Genomic DNA, 15,111 nt, shown 5'->3' on the forward strand with positions numbered 1-15,111 from the left:
AAGAGAAACATTTTTTTTCAAACAAGACAGTCTCTCTAGAGTGGATCTTGGTAAATGACATGTGACTCTTAAACACAAAACTCATGCTCAGAATCAATGCTGAAGCAAAAAATGAGGAACATTTGAGGCATATTTGAAGATTCAACATCAAATATTGGGGCATTTTTGGATATTGGGGCATAATTTGGGGATTCAACATCCTAATGCAAATTATCAAACCTTTTTCAGGAGATAAAATATAACCAATTCATGTTATATGCATCTTATGCATACATTTTAGAGCATCATATTTATCATTTTCCACATACATAATTTTTTGCAGCTTTTAGAGTCAAGTTTCAACTTTAAGACGAATGATACTCGATTCAAAAGAACCTTTAAAGATTCATGTTGGTTGCTTAACTCAGCAGCAAGAAGCTATACTTCGACCAACTCAACAGATTGAAAGTTTCTCTCGAAACAACATAATTTGCTCGAGAGTGGATTTCAACTTCACGACGAAGGATATCTAGCTCGAAGCCAAACTTCACAATAAAGGGGTCTCTACGGTTTCAACTTCACGGCGAAGGGAATTGTGTCCACCCGCAACATACAATACTTGGATTTCAACTTCACGACGAAGGATATTCAAGTCAAGGCTCAACTTCACAACGAAGTGGCTATCCGTGATTTCAACTCCACGACGGAGGATATCGTACCACTCGAGACAACACAAGTTCAACTTCACAACGAAGGGACGGCTGGTTGTCAACAAACAACTTCCCAAATTCAGAGCCAATTTCAACTTCACAGCGAAGGATATTGGACTCCAGACAACACAAGTTCAACTTCAAGACGAAGGGACCGCTAGTTGTCAACAAACAACTTCTCAATTTCAGAGCCAATTTCAACTTCACAACGAAGGATATTGGACTCCAGACAACGCAAGTTCAACTTCACGACGAAGGGACCGCTGGTTGTCAATAAACAATTTCCCAATTTCAGAGCCAATTTCAACTTCACAGCGAAGGATATTGGACTCAAGACAACGCAAGTTCAACTTCATGACGAAGGGACCGCTAGTTGTCAATAAACAACTCCCAATTTCAGAGCCAATTTCAACTTCACAGCGAAGGATATTGCTCCAGACAACGCAAGTTCAACTTCACGACGAAGGGACCGCTGGTTGTCAATAAACAATTTCCCAATTTCAGAGCCAATTTCAACTTCACAGCGAAGGATATTGGACTCAAGACAACGCAAGTTCAACTTCATGACGAAGGGACCGCTAGTTGTCAATAAACAACTTCCCAATTTCAGAGCCAATTTCAACTTCACAGCGAAGGATATTGGTCTCCAGACAATGCAAGTTCAACTTCACGACGAAAGGACCGCTGGTTGTCAACAAACAACTTCTCAATTTCAGAGCCAATTTCAACTTCACAATGAAGGATATTGGACTCCAGACAACGCAAGTTCAACTTCACGACGAAGGGACCGCTGGTTGTCAACAAACAAATACCCAATTTCAGAGCCAATTTCAACTTCACAGCAAAGGATATTGGACTTGAGACAACGCAAGTTCAAATTCACGACAAAGGGACCGCTGGTTTTCAACAAATAATTTCCCAATTTCGAAGCCAATTTCAACTTCACAGCGAAAGATATTGGACTCCAGACAACGCAAGTTCAACTTCACAACGAAGGGACCGCTGGTTGTCAACAAACAATTTCCCAATTTCGGAGCCAATTTCAACTTCACAGCGAAGGATATTGGACTCCAGACAACGCAAGTTCAACTTCACGACGAAGAGAATTTCAGAGCCAATTTCAACTTCACAGCGAAGGATATTGGACTCGAGACAACGCAAGTTCAACTTCACGACGAAGGGACCGCTGGTTGTCAACAAATAATTTTTCAATTTCGGAGCCAATTTCAACTTCACAACAAAGGATATTGGACTCGAGACAACACAAGTTCAACTTCACAACGAAGGGACGACTGGTTGTCAACAAACAATTTCCCGATTCCAGAGCCAATTTCAACTTCATGACGGATGATATTGGACTCGGAACAATGCTATTTACTTGGATTTCAACTTCACGACGAATGATATCCAATTCCAGGCTCAACTTCACGACGAAGGGGCCACCCGCGGTTTCAACTTCACGACGAAGGGAATCGTGCAAACAAGCATCATCCATCTTTAGATTGGATTTCAACTTCACGACGAGGGATATTCAACTCAAAGAAGGATTATCTGTCAACAAAGACCTTCGAGTTCGACTACGCTCAGCTCCAAGGCACATCATTTACAACATAACTCAAGGCTAGAAGGGTTATCTGCCATCAAAATTGTCGAGTTCGATTCCATTAAGCTCGATGACACATCAATCGCACTACTTTCCGGCTGCAGTCGAGGTTTTCAAGTCGAGAAGAGGACCTGTGTTAGCCGTGCCTGAGTGACAAGCAACCATTTTCAAGCAGCATAGCTTAAGTAAGAAAAGCTATCTGTCAATGAATATTTTTGAGTTCAATTCCAATCCAAGGTCTTTAAACCGAGAAGAAGACCGAAGGGCAACGGGAAGCCACATGTTGATTCAAATTCCGAACTACAGCTTCAATTTCATATCATTTCAAGATGAACTCGACTTCACGATGGATGAGTCATCCGTAACTCAATTCGACAGGGAGTTACTGAAACATCAGAGTCAATTTTCAACTCCACTGAATGAAAAGTGTGTCTTTTAATCTTTGTCCTATCCCTGTTACACGACTATAGGCAAAGAGGGGCAACTGTCAACACACCTTTTCGTCCTACTAGGATTCAAACTCCTAAAAATAGGATAGAATTTTGCTAGGATTCAAACTCCTAAAAATATGATAGAGTTACTATTATTTAAACTCCTAAAGATAGGACCACAAGCTTAAATAGTCATGTAATTCACTATTGTAACATTCGGAAGAGGATATACGAAATACCAAGCAAAAATTACAAGCAACTCGTAGCCATTTTTCGAAGCATTTATATTTTGAAAGGTAAAGTTCATACCTTCGCATGTTATTTTTCCTTACCCTTGCTGTGTTTTGATTCGAAAGAAAACTGAGAGAAGTGTTTTTGACCGATGAACGAGGGCGTTTTCGAGATCTATTTTTGTAGATCTAGTCCCGAGGCTTGTTTTTGAAAAACTATCGGATTTTATAACGGGTCGTGTGAATCCGGTTTTTGTCGTTTTTTTTCTTCGATTGACTTTTAATTTGACCTCTAATTCATTTTTCATTTAATTTAACTCTTATTATTTATATGTATATATATATATATTATTTATTTATTTTATATATTTTTTTTTCATTTTCTTTGCGTTATATTATATTTTTCTATTATATATATATATATATATTATTTTTTATATGTTTACTTATTTACTATGTTTTTTACTATATTTTCCTAACGTTATATATATACTTACTTTTTTATTTATATTTATATGATTACTATTTTTTTAGTTAATATTATATGTATTTATTTTCATTTATTTATTATTATTGTTACTATATATATATATTGTTATCTTTATTTTTTTTACCATTATATGTGTATATTCTTTTCGTCATTTAATTATTAATTTATATAATTTAATTTTTATTTATATATATATATTATTCGTACTTTGTTATTATTGTTTGTTTATTTGTTTTATTTATTTTTTTTTTTTTTTTATTATTTTTTTTATTGTTTTTTACTTATTATTTTATATTTGCTTTCTTCATTTATCATTTTACTTAATTTGTTCTTTTCATTTTAATTTAATTATTATTTCTTACCATTTTATCTAACATGGTTTTTACTTTCTTAAGGGTACATTTTCAATCATCAAATGTAAGTTTTGGATCGTTATTTTACCTTTCAATTTAAACTTTCAACTTTCTTAATTAAAGACAACTGGAATTACATAGTACTGAAAGGGCGGTTCAAGGGTGCTAATCCTTCATTGACCGTAACCGACTCTCGGATCCGACATATCACTGGTAAGACGCAGATCAAGTAAGAAATAAGGTATCCGATCAATCCACTTTTCGTAAAGTAAATGATCGGTGACGACTCCCAATCTACATTTTTTAAGTCGAAGCCTAATCTCGGGCCTAACCGGAATACGGTTGTGACAATTCCCAGGTGAGCTATTTTCCTTTTCCTCTAGGGAAAAAACTGTTCTTTTTCCTTTCTTTTCTGGGAAGAGAAATTGTTTTTTTTTTGGGGGTGGTGGTGGGGGAGTCGCAGATTTTCCCAGTTAAGCACAATCTCTTATTATATATATTTTTGCAATGCAGATATATGTATTCTCGAGTTCTTTTTCTATTGTCGAAACATTATCAGGTAATTCAAACATAATTTATAAGTTGTTTGCAAAGTTTGCTTTTTCCTCAAACTGTCATCAGATCATTATATTTTGTGTTACTTGGGATCTTTCTACTTGGCCTTGATGATAATCCATCTGAAAAGGGCAAAAAGGCTTCAAATGTTATGGGGCCTCTGATGGGTCCCTTAACTTCCAGGAGACAACAGTTGGACACTGAAAGCAACGAACCTTCATTGCAAATAAAACCTAATTTTGCACTGATGGATTAAGAAATGCAAAAAATGTGTTGACTTATCCATCAAAACTTCCCACTGAAGCATGGTGCAAGTCCTCTGAAGATACTGGCAGTGATTCGGATGCTAGAGTGGGAAATACTTTGTTGATAAGGAACTCAAAGGAAAATGTTCAAGCAAGAGAGAACAAAATAGTGGAAGATGCTTCTGAGTTGCTTCTTGATTCTGCCACGTACCCAACCCTTCCTACCGAGGTAATCAATTTAATGTCAAGTGTTTTCTTTCGTCTATAACTGTCTCCAGAATTAACTTGGCTGCCATAACCATTCTTAATCAAATGTAAAACTTTCATGTTTCATACTTATTTGCAAGTTGATTTGAAATGCTTCTATGGTCCTCAATGGATTTTAACAGACGTAGCCTTCTGTGCGGTGGGTGCCACCAAATTTAACTGCTCCTATATTAGATTTGGTGGATGTCATTTTCCATGTCCAGGATGGTGGATGGGTCAGGTACATAAATGGCTATAGGACTATTCACTTACGTTAGCATTATATTTTGATTTTGCCTCCTTAAAATGGGAATTCATCCACCCTAATGTAAGCGTAACATTGTCACATCTAGTTCTAACTAGATGCACAATATTTACGTACTTTGCTTGTGTATTTCAGGCGTAAGGCTTTTTGGGTGGCCAAGCAAATTCTACAACTTGGAATGGGTGATGCTTTTGATGACTGGCTGATAGAAAAGATCCGGCTGCTGCGCAAGGGGTCAGTTGTTGCTTCAGGAATCAAGCGGGTTGAGCAGGTAGTCATTTGATCTTTGATTTTCCCCCCTTTAAAAGTGTAGCAAATTTATCCGTAAATTTGTTTAGTGGCATTAGAGACCTAAAAGATATCTCCTCTTGACCAAGTTTGCAAGAGGATGGAAGGGGAAGCCCAACCCCAATGTTATTTGCTCAGCCTTTGGAGTGGAGTTTCATCACAGCTAGTCTAGATCTGTCCAAAATATGGTTTTAAGAGCAAGATCAATTGGGATTTTGTTCAATGTCTTTTCTGACTTGAAATTTATATTTACATCCTTTGTCTCATATGTTTTTGCCATGTTGGAGATTCTCTGTATTTTCTTGTGCTTCTATGTACTCCTAATACAGAATGACTGCAATTTCCAAGCAGATACTTTGGCCTGATGGAATATTCATAACCAAACATCCAAGGCGACAACGTCCGCCACCACCCAGTAGCCCATCCCAAGCTTCAACACATACACAATCTCCTGAAACTTCTTCACCTATAACGAGTGATGAGCAGCGACTGGAAGCAGAACGTCGTGCAAAATTCGTTTATGAGCTAATGATTGGTAGTTTGTTTATCACTAATGTTTCTTACTATAATCTGCATTGCACCTTATCTAATGTCACTGGACTGAAAGTTTAAAGAAAGTCAATTAACTCAATTTTCCTGATACAGACAAAGCCCCTGCTGCTATAGTGGGTCTTTTTGGTCACAAGGAGTATGAACAATGCGCCAGAGATCTCTATTTCTTTATTCAGGTAATTTAGGACATCTATATACTTTTTTTTTTCTTTTAATGCGGAACTGGGTCTTGTTTTTAGAAAAAAAAACAGTTTAATAATTAACATCGAGTTGGGTAGAACATGATCGATGCATCTAGTTATGCGTCTGTTCACTCTTGTTGCAGTCTAGTGTCTGTTTGAAGCTGCTGGTGTATGATGTTATCGAGCTATTGCTGTTGTCTGCAATTCCAGAGATGGATTATGTATTCAAGCAGTTGCATGAAGAAAAACACAAGTTTGGTGAATATAAAGCAAACTAGTTGAGGTTTAGAATGTGGAGTTCGAATAATAGAGAGGTTTGGCCTTGTATTTCACCTCAAGTAGATGGTTGAGACTCATGTTTGGCATTGGCCTTTGATTCATTGCGTTGAGAAGATATTTTACTTCATCCATATTTTACAGTGCCAATATCTTCCACTTCATACACAGGTTTAAGTTCTGTAATTAGTCTCTCTTTTCCTTGAGAAAAAAATGATTCATCACTCTTGGAGGAAAATTGTAAGTAAACCTTGAGAACAGTGAATATATTATAATTGAAAGCTTCTTGCTGTGGTTCATTTTCCTTTTTTCTCGCTATCTTTATTCCCTTAAACATGTGCAATCACTAGGTTCATTAAATTGTTACTTAATTAACAAAATAAAAGTCAGCAATTATTGTAGATATATTTATGTTACGATAATATCACTTTCTCAACAAATTATCATTGTTATATTTATTTTTATGTTAGCATTAATGTTCATCTTTTCCGTCGTTAAGTGATATTTTGTTTTATATATTATTTATTTGTGTTGTTTGGTTGAACTTTAAATCATTTACTTCATAAATCTTTTTCATTCTCAGACATAAAAACGAATACTATTATCACCAAGGTGCATTAATCTACCATCAAATAAACAAAGAAAACTATTTTTGCTTTACATGCCATCAAAATCTATTGAGAAGAACTGTTCAAGAATCATACCAAATTCTTCTAAACTATAATCCAACGTTGACAATTAACTCATGAACCTGTGTCCAAGCAACAGGTTTTGAATCCACCAACCACTATTATCGATTACAGAATTTCAAGTACTTGACTATTATTTAATAGCTGAAAATGGGATTTTATAATTTGAATCCATGCCGTAACACCATAAAAATAGAAACTAAAAACAATACGCATCCAATATAATAAAACGACACTTTCTCAAGTAATGTTCCCAACAAAACTTCTTAAAAAGATGGATTATTCTAAATAAACTCATTGGAATTTAAGCTGAAGAAGCAGCTGCAACCTTCTTCCTCGGTGCTGCTTCAGTACCTAGATCATGATCCAGCACAAATGAAAAATTATGAACAAAATGTTGCTAGGGGAAATTAACTTTAAACTAGAACAGAATATGTTCAAATAATGAAATTTGCATTCACATACCCTCTCTGAAACCCGTCTTGAACCTGCGAGGAACATGGCGAAGATACCTCATCCTACCAGTCCCACTGGTCTTTCTTCGGATTGCCTTAACACTCCAGTTATCTGTTTCCCACAATAAACAAGTTCCCCTTAGGTTTAACATTAATTGATGTACCTAATTACAGTCCATTTACAGACATACTTAACATTAAAACATAATAAACAGGCAAGACCTGAGACTGCACCCTTATTACTGCGATTTACGGTTAAGAATATAAGCACATTTCTTGAAACATTACAACTCCCAAATAATCTAACCATTATATATGACAGCCGGCAGTATTATGCAAGTAAAAAGTTTAGAAGTATACAAGTTCATACTTTGATTAAGGGTAATGAATTCTAATTAGAAGAGATTCATTCAAGTGGAAAAGCAAACTAGAAAACTACAATCCACGATTCATAATATTATCAAAGTGATTTAACTTTAATACACTGAGTAGATGAAAAAACAAAACCCAGAAAATAAATCAGATAACACAAAGAATTCCAGATTTGAAAGCAGAACTAATACCATGAAGCAAGTAACCAAAAAGAAAAAAGAAAACAATAAAGATCTAGAAATGAACGGAACAGAGGGGCACTTACATTTCCTCTTACGGGCAGCAGGGAAAGCACAAGCACCACAACGGCTCTTCTGGAGATGAAAGCTACGGCGGCCGCATCTCACGCAAAGAGTGTGGGTCTTGTTCCTTCGTTTACCGAAACTACCGGTTCCTTTTCCCTGCAAATTACAATATTCATTTCATTTGTGAACATTCAATCGGATCAAAGGAAGAAGAACAAATAAAAAGGGAAAAGAAGAGAGTGCTGCATTTTTTCTGTAATACCATTGGAGTTGATGCGGTAGAACCCTAAGACGTTCTTCTTCGGGCTCTGAACAAGAAAGAGAGCGGCGGAGGAAGAAAGAATTATGGCACAAAAGGGTTTTTCAGGATTGAGTTGAAGATTGATTTCCCGGATGGGCCTATCTCTGGGTTCTTTTTACGCTTTTGGGCTAACACCAGAGAATGACCTAATTTGTTCATTCAAAATGGACTTAGGTCTGAGCATTCAACATGGTTGAGAAAATATAAATTATTTTTTTAAAACAAAGATAAAAAGACCACTTAAATACCTTTATTGTTTTGAAATTAGACAAATTGATCCTTATCAAATCAAAGAGCATTCGATTTGTCAATTTTGAAAGTGGACAATTAATCACGACATTAATATTTTCTTTCAATTTTATATAATTTTGATTAATGCAATAATAAATTTATTCTTCAATCCTTATAATGCTTTTATTGTTTGTCATTTTGATTTTAAATATAGAAATTTAATAAATTTAACTCTCAATATTTATAAAATGTATAAATTATATGTTGAATTTTATATAATCAAGCATAAATTGAAATAATCCTTAAATATTGATGATTAAAATTGACGAAAAATACTAAAATCGTGATTATTTTTTGAGTTACTTACTTTTAAAATTGTCGACTTAAATTGTCTTCCTATTTGAGAGGAATCGATTTACTCAGTTTTGAAATTGAGAGGCCCGGAAAGGTCTTTTGAACGGGAAAACCTATTTCTTTTTTCTGTATAATTTGGCGGGAAAGTCATATAGAGAGCAAAAACATAAAATCCTCCTGGGTAAAGGAAGAGGCGAAGGCGCCCAAGTTTCAGTCGAGAAAGAGAGAAATGGAAAACGAAGGAGAGAAAAATTTCCAGCATTCCCGTACAAGCCATATTCAATCCAGATGGATTTCATGAATGCACTTTATCACTCTTTAGATAAAGGCGCGTCTCCATGCTCGAAAGCCCTACCGGTACTTTCTCTTTCTCTCTCTAACTCGACTGTTTTCTTGATGTTTGGTTGCTGAGAAAATGGAGAGGAGAGAATATTGGAATATTGAAGTTGGAAAAATAGAAAAGCTAAAAATATTTTGTATTTAACTTAAATCGAGTTTCCCCTGTTTATGTAAACTTTGAATAATTGATTTAGTTTTTGTACGTGCCCTGATTCCTACTTTATGACAGAACAAAACAACAAATTAATTTGAAAATTTCTTGTAAAATTAGGAACCGGCAAAACACTGAGCATCATCTGCAGTGGTTTGCAATGGGTGATTGATCAGAGACAAAAACAGAAGTCTGAAGAAAGGGTTAATTCTGATGAAAAGCAGGAACATAATGGTCAAATCGGTTCAGATGATGAACCTGATTGGCTCAAAAACTTTGCCGTGGACAAAGACAACCAACTTGATGAGAAGAAGAGCAAGAAAAAGAAAAATAGTTTTGCATTAGCAAAACCTGGAAAAGTAATGAATAAAGATAGTCACAGGGATTTGTTCTCACGTGATTTTGAAGACGGCAAAAGATCTGTAAAGAAAATTGATGCGGGGGATTTGGTTGATGAAGAGTTTCTGCTGGAAGAATATGAAAGTGAAGAGGAAGGTGGTATTGGAAGTTCGAATTCGAAGAGGAAAAGCGACAAGTTTCCTGTTAATTCTTCAAGTGATGAGGAGGAGGACGAGTCTGAGGAGGAGGAGGAAGTGAAATTGAAGGTTTATTTTTGTAGTCGTACGCATTCACAACTTTCACAGTTTGTTAAAGAGCTAAGAAAGACTGTTTTTGCCGATGAAATGAATGTTGTCTCATTGGGATCAAGGAAGAACTTTTGCATCAATGAAGGTATATAAAATTTTGTAATTTAGCATTATTTTATTTACTTCTATTTTCATATTTTCCTGACCGTGTGAAGGTTTACATTTCAGAGGTTTTGAGACTAGGAATATCTACTCAAATTAATGAGCGATGCTTGGAGCTTCAAAAGAATAAGAAAAAGGAGGAAACATCTAAAATGAAGGTACTTGAATATCCCAGTTCTAACTCCACAGTTTAGCTGTAATGCACTTTATCAAGGATAGTATCTTAAGTCTGTTAGCAGTTGCAGCCCCATAACTTGTTACTTATCAATGTTTAATTATGTCATTAACGAAATTAAGACATTGTGTACCAAGGTCCATTTACTTTGGAGACGTTTAGTCTTGCTTTTAAGTTAGCTCACATCCTAATCCAAGACTAACAAATGAGATATGTGTTGCTTGGAAAAGAGGGTTTTCTCGACTAATTATAGTATGCTTTTTAATTTTGCAGAAATTAGGCACAGAGGGAAAGATAAGGCAAACCAAGGCTTCCTCTGGATGCCCAATGCTTAGAAAACATAAACTTCAAAAACAATTTAGGAATGAAGTTTCTCAACAAGGAGCATTGGACATTGAAGATCTTGTTCAACTTGGTAGAAATATAGGAACATGTCCATATTATGGCTCCCGAAGTATGATCCCCTCAGCTGATCTAGTAGTTCTTCCATATCAATCACTTCTTTCAAAAGCATCACGTGAAATTTTGGGGTTGAATCTGAAGAATAATGTTGTTATAATAGATGAAGCTCACAATCTGGCTGATTCTCTCATTAGCATGTATGATGCGAAAATTACTTTGTCACAGGTATATAATTTTCCCTGGTATTGTCATTGGTACTTGAAAAATAATGTTTGATCTTGATATTTCGATTTCTTTGTTTCTCAAATATTCCATTTACAGTTTGGAACCTGCATGATGAAAACTTGGAGAAACCAGTTACAAATTAGATACCTTTTCATTTTAGAAGGAATTTGAATCTTCTGTAACATATTGTTTTACTCAGTTATACTAGCTTTTGATGTTTGTCGATTCTAGTTCATCTAAAACTAAAATCGAGTAATTCTATGTTTCTTTTCAGTTGGAGAATGTACATAGCCACATAGAGAAGTATTTTGGAAGATTCTGCAGTCTCTTGGGACCTGGAAATCGAAGATATATTCAAACACTTTTGGTTCTTACCCGAGCTTTCCTCCGAGTTCTACTCAATGATAAGAATGGGAATTGTTTAAACTCTTGCCCAGATGCCGAAAGAGGTGTTGGAGGAAACAAAAAATTTGATTCTTCCATGGCTATAAATGATTTTTTATTCTCCCTCAATATTGACAACATTAATTTAATCAAGCTGCTTCAGTATATAAAGGAAAGCAACATCATGCACAAGGTAGATTTGTGTCCATACAATATTTTTTTCTTATATTGTAAAATTATGAGCTCAGCACCTTTTCTCTTTTACTTCTCCCAATTTTATGGTCACATCTCACAATATTATGGCTCCAGGTTAGCGGGTATGGAGATAAAACGACTACCTTGCAGAAAGGTTCAGTGGTCAAGGAAAATGGGGAAACTTGTGATTCTGGTAGCATTCTATCTGGCTTTCGGGCATTGGCAACTATGTTACTTTCGCTGACAAATAATGATGGTGATGGAAGGATAATAATATCAAGGAAGAGACCAACATCTTCAGGACAAGGAGCTTACCTGAAATATGTTATGCTCACCGGTGAAAAGATTTTTTCTCAGGTTATTCCAAGAGTTCAATAATCTCAGTGATTGTATTTATTCCCCATATTTCCTTTGTTTGAGATCAATACATGGTGTTAAAGTCTGTATTTTGGATACTCGACATCATCATGATAATCCTATATCGCAACTGTCTGCAGGTTGTGCATGAAGCACATGCTGTTGTACTGGCAGGGGGAACTCTGCAACCAATAGAAGAAACAAGAGAGCGACTTTTTCCATGGTTACCAGCAGATCAACTCCATTTCTTTTCATGTAGCCATATTGTTCCTCCAGAGAGTATATTGCCACTTGCAGTATCTCGTGGACCATCAGGCAGATCTTTTGATTTTAGCTATGGTTTGAGAGGTTCATCAACTATGGTGAGTGTATTGCACTCATAATATGTAGTTGCAATGAATTTTGTAACCAACTCTTTATTGAATCTTTTTCTTTTCTCAATTTGATTATGATCAAACTCCACTTAATTGACTTCATTACTATTTTCTATTGTTGGTCTTGATTATACAGATAGAGGAACTAGGGCTCTTGCTTTGCAATTTGGCAACAGTTGTCCCCGAAGGAATTGTTGTGTTCTTTTCTTCATTTGAGTACGAAGGACAGGTCTACGATGCATGGAAAACCTCAGGAATACTTGAAAGAATCATGAAGAGAAAGCATGTCTTCAGAGAACCTAGAAAAAGTACAGAGATAGAGGCCATTCTTAATGAATACAAGGAAGCAATTGATACTCCTGCCCCTAAAAGTGGTGCAATACTCCTAGCCGTGGTTGGTGGCAAGATATCGGAAGGCATCAACTTCAGTGATGGGATGGGGCGATGCATAGTCATGGTTGGACTTCCATATCCTAGCCCTTCTGACATTGAATTGTTGGAAAGGGTGAAGCATATTGAAGGTTTGGGTGATGCAAGTTTTACGAAAAGCCTAAAACTTTCAACTAATGAAGAATTTTACGGGGGAGACGTTCAGTCTGGTTTCAGCATTCTAAGGAGTTGTAGGCACAGGGGAAGAGAATATTATGAAAATCTCTGCATGAAAGCTGTAAATCAATCAATTGGTAAGTCCAAAGCACTCTAAGGATATGGTTTCTAGTATAGTTATTATACTCGCTAAATAGTTTTGGAGTTGAAACCGGATTCCCTAGGCTCATAGGTCTGTGTTCACGTTGGCAGAAAACTATTGGCCTGATTTCTCTAAGACCGACCAAGATTTATAGCTGTAGGATTTCTGTTTGAATGGTGCCTATAAGTGTAACTACATATTTCTGTTATGTCTTGCTTATGTCAATCTTGATTTCTACCCTGAACTGCGTCTTTATGTTTGTAACCCTTATTTGATTGATCTTAGGCAGAGCGATTCGGCATGTAAATGACTATGCTGCAATTTTATTGGTGGACATCCGTTATGCATCTGATTCTTCGAAAAGAAGCTTTTCTCATCCGAGCAGCAAGCTCCCGCAGTGGATAAAAGATAGTCTCGTTTCCGCAACTAACAATTATGGTGAAGTTCACAAGCTGCTGCATCAGTTCTTCAGATTCAACAAGAACAAAGGCAGTAAGTAGAAGCCGATCAGAGGTTCGAATGCGAAAGCATATTTATGAGGGAAGAGTGAAGGTGTTTTGCTGCTCTGAATGGAATTTTCTTAGTTACTTTGCAACCTGTTCTGGGCTGGTGCAAGGACTTTGGAACCCTTAAATATCATCCCTCACTACAGGTAAGGACCATTCACACCCTTTATGAATGCTTTCTTTTCTAAAGGGATGCAATAAAATATTCAGATTATAGATTCACAAGACCTCAATCCAGGACACGAAATTGAAGTTGGTAATAGGTTTATTTTAACGTATCATTTTACAATTTTCAATATTTATGAAAATATGTAATATTTTTAAAAAGTTTATAAAAATATTGAATGACTGTCTAATACAAAATACTAATTACTTGTATGATATCATCCATAAATTTCACAAATGTAAGAGTATAATAATTTTTTTGGTAAACTAATGTAATTAAACTCCTCTAAGCATTATTCTTGATCTGGAGTATTACGCTCGAGCTGGATTAGCTGTTTAACCTCTATCGGAGGGTCCAGGTATACGGAACAATCCATTGAATCAAACTTTGCGCTTTTGGCCAGGCGGTCTGCGATCAGGTTTCCTATCCTTGGAATGTGCTTGATTTCCACCGTCCAATCCTTCTCCAAAAGTTCCTTGATTGCATGCATTAGAGTTAAAGATTTGACTTTGAATTTCTCTAGCCTGTAATAGCTGGACTACTTCTAGGTTGTCTGTTTCAAGTGTGATTTTTCTTTCACCTAAACGCCCCCATAATTCAGCTTACACAATAGTGCATATAGCTATGCATGTTGAAAAACCTATTATCCAATCACCCGAGCTTCCTCGGAGTACTCCATATGACGTTAATCCTTCATTCAAGGTTCTTGCACCATCGGTATTCAACTTGACCCACCCCGGCGGTGGTGGCGTCCATTTTACTTGCTCTCCGTTCACGTTCTTCTTCCCACGTATACCACTCCAGATTATCTTATTTGCTGCGTAACTCTCGTTTTGAAGCCTTCTGCTATGCTCCAATACTGATTCCATTTGTGTACGTCCGGGGTTGAAAATGCGTGTGTTTCGGTTTAGCCATAATGACCATAGAATAGATCCAAATAAAATGTCCCAGCCTTCCGGTATCTTTGCAAATCTCTCCGGTTGTTGCAAGTTTAGACGGATCCAATCTTTAGATTGAAATATTTTTTTGGTCATTGAAGTTTTTGAAAATTACAAAATAATTGTTAAAATTTTCAAATAATAATAAAATAGTTGTTAAATTTCAGCATTTTTTTTACAAAATGATCTTTAAATTTATTAAAATTTATCACTATTTTATAATGAGTAGTGACCATTTTGTAACAATTTGATAAGTTTAATGACCATTTAGTAACTTTCAGAACTTCAATGATAAAACAGATTACATAATCCTAGTTTTAGTGACCCATTTGTATATTTTATTCAAAAAAAATTCATGCATCATATTCAACCTTATCATAAAAAATTATTCATAATTTAATGCCCATTTA

At 35.8% G+C, this 15,111-nt stretch overlaps 3 protein-coding genes across 4 annotated transcripts; 2 read left to right on the forward strand and 1 right to left on the reverse strand.

Moving 5' to 3' along the window:
* The first annotated feature begins 4,502 nt into the window (after positions 1 to 4,502).
* Positions 4,503 to 6,708, forward strand: LOC120212381. The gene is made up of 7 exons (XM_039210711.1): positions 4,503 to 4,543; positions 4,609 to 4,825; positions 4,992 to 5,083; positions 5,243 to 5,378; positions 5,747 to 5,930; positions 6,041 to 6,123; positions 6,273 to 6,708. Exons 1-7 carry the CDS (start codon positions 4,503 to 4,505, stop codon positions 6,405 to 6,407), a joined length of 888 nt encoding a protein of 295 aa, XP_039066642.1. The 3' UTR covers positions 6,408 to 6,708.
* Positions 6,709 to 7,286: 578 nt separating this feature from the next.
* On the reverse strand, positions 7,287 to 8,541 carry LOC120212457 (60S ribosomal protein L37-3-like). The gene is made up of 4 exons (XM_039210749.1): positions 8,429 to 8,541; positions 8,187 to 8,322; positions 7,560 to 7,661; positions 7,287 to 7,448 (listed from the first exon to the last, which is right to left on the reverse strand). The coding sequence occupies exons 1-4, from the start codon at positions 8,429 to 8,431 to the stop codon at positions 7,399 to 7,401; spliced, it is 291 nt and encodes a 96-aa protein (XP_039066680.1). The 5' UTR covers positions 8,432 to 8,541; the 3' UTR covers positions 7,287 to 7,398.
* Positions 8,542 to 9,246: 705 nt separating this feature from the next.
* Positions 9,247 to 13,771, forward strand: LOC120212458 (ATP-dependent DNA helicase DDX11-like). 2 transcript variants are annotated; one of them, XM_039210750.1, is made up of 9 exons: positions 9,247 to 9,409; positions 9,663 to 10,274; positions 10,358 to 10,449; positions 10,740 to 11,093; positions 11,368 to 11,670; positions 11,787 to 12,029; positions 12,170 to 12,391; positions 12,540 to 13,086; positions 13,377 to 13,771. In XM_039210750.1, the coding sequence occupies exons 1-9, from the start codon at positions 9,391 to 9,393 to the stop codon at positions 13,589 to 13,591; spliced, it is 2,607 nt and encodes an 868-aa protein (XP_039066681.1). In that variant the 5' UTR covers positions 9,247 to 9,390; the 3' UTR covers positions 13,592 to 13,771. The 2 variants fall into 2 exon arrangements, with proteins under 2 accessions (XP_039066681.1, XP_039066682.1); XM_039210751.1 differs by having other exon boundaries at positions 13,381 to 13,539.
* Positions 13,772 to 15,111: the final 1,340 nt, after the last annotated feature.

This window comes from Hibiscus syriacus, unplaced genomic scaffold (assembly GCF_006381635.1).
Source record: "Hibiscus syriacus cultivar Baekdansim isolate YM2019G1 unplaced genomic scaffold, ASM638163v2 tig00110013_pilon, whole genome shotgun sequence".
NCBI lineage: Eukaryota > Viridiplantae > Streptophyta > Magnoliopsida > Malvales > Malvaceae > Hibiscus > Hibiscus syriacus.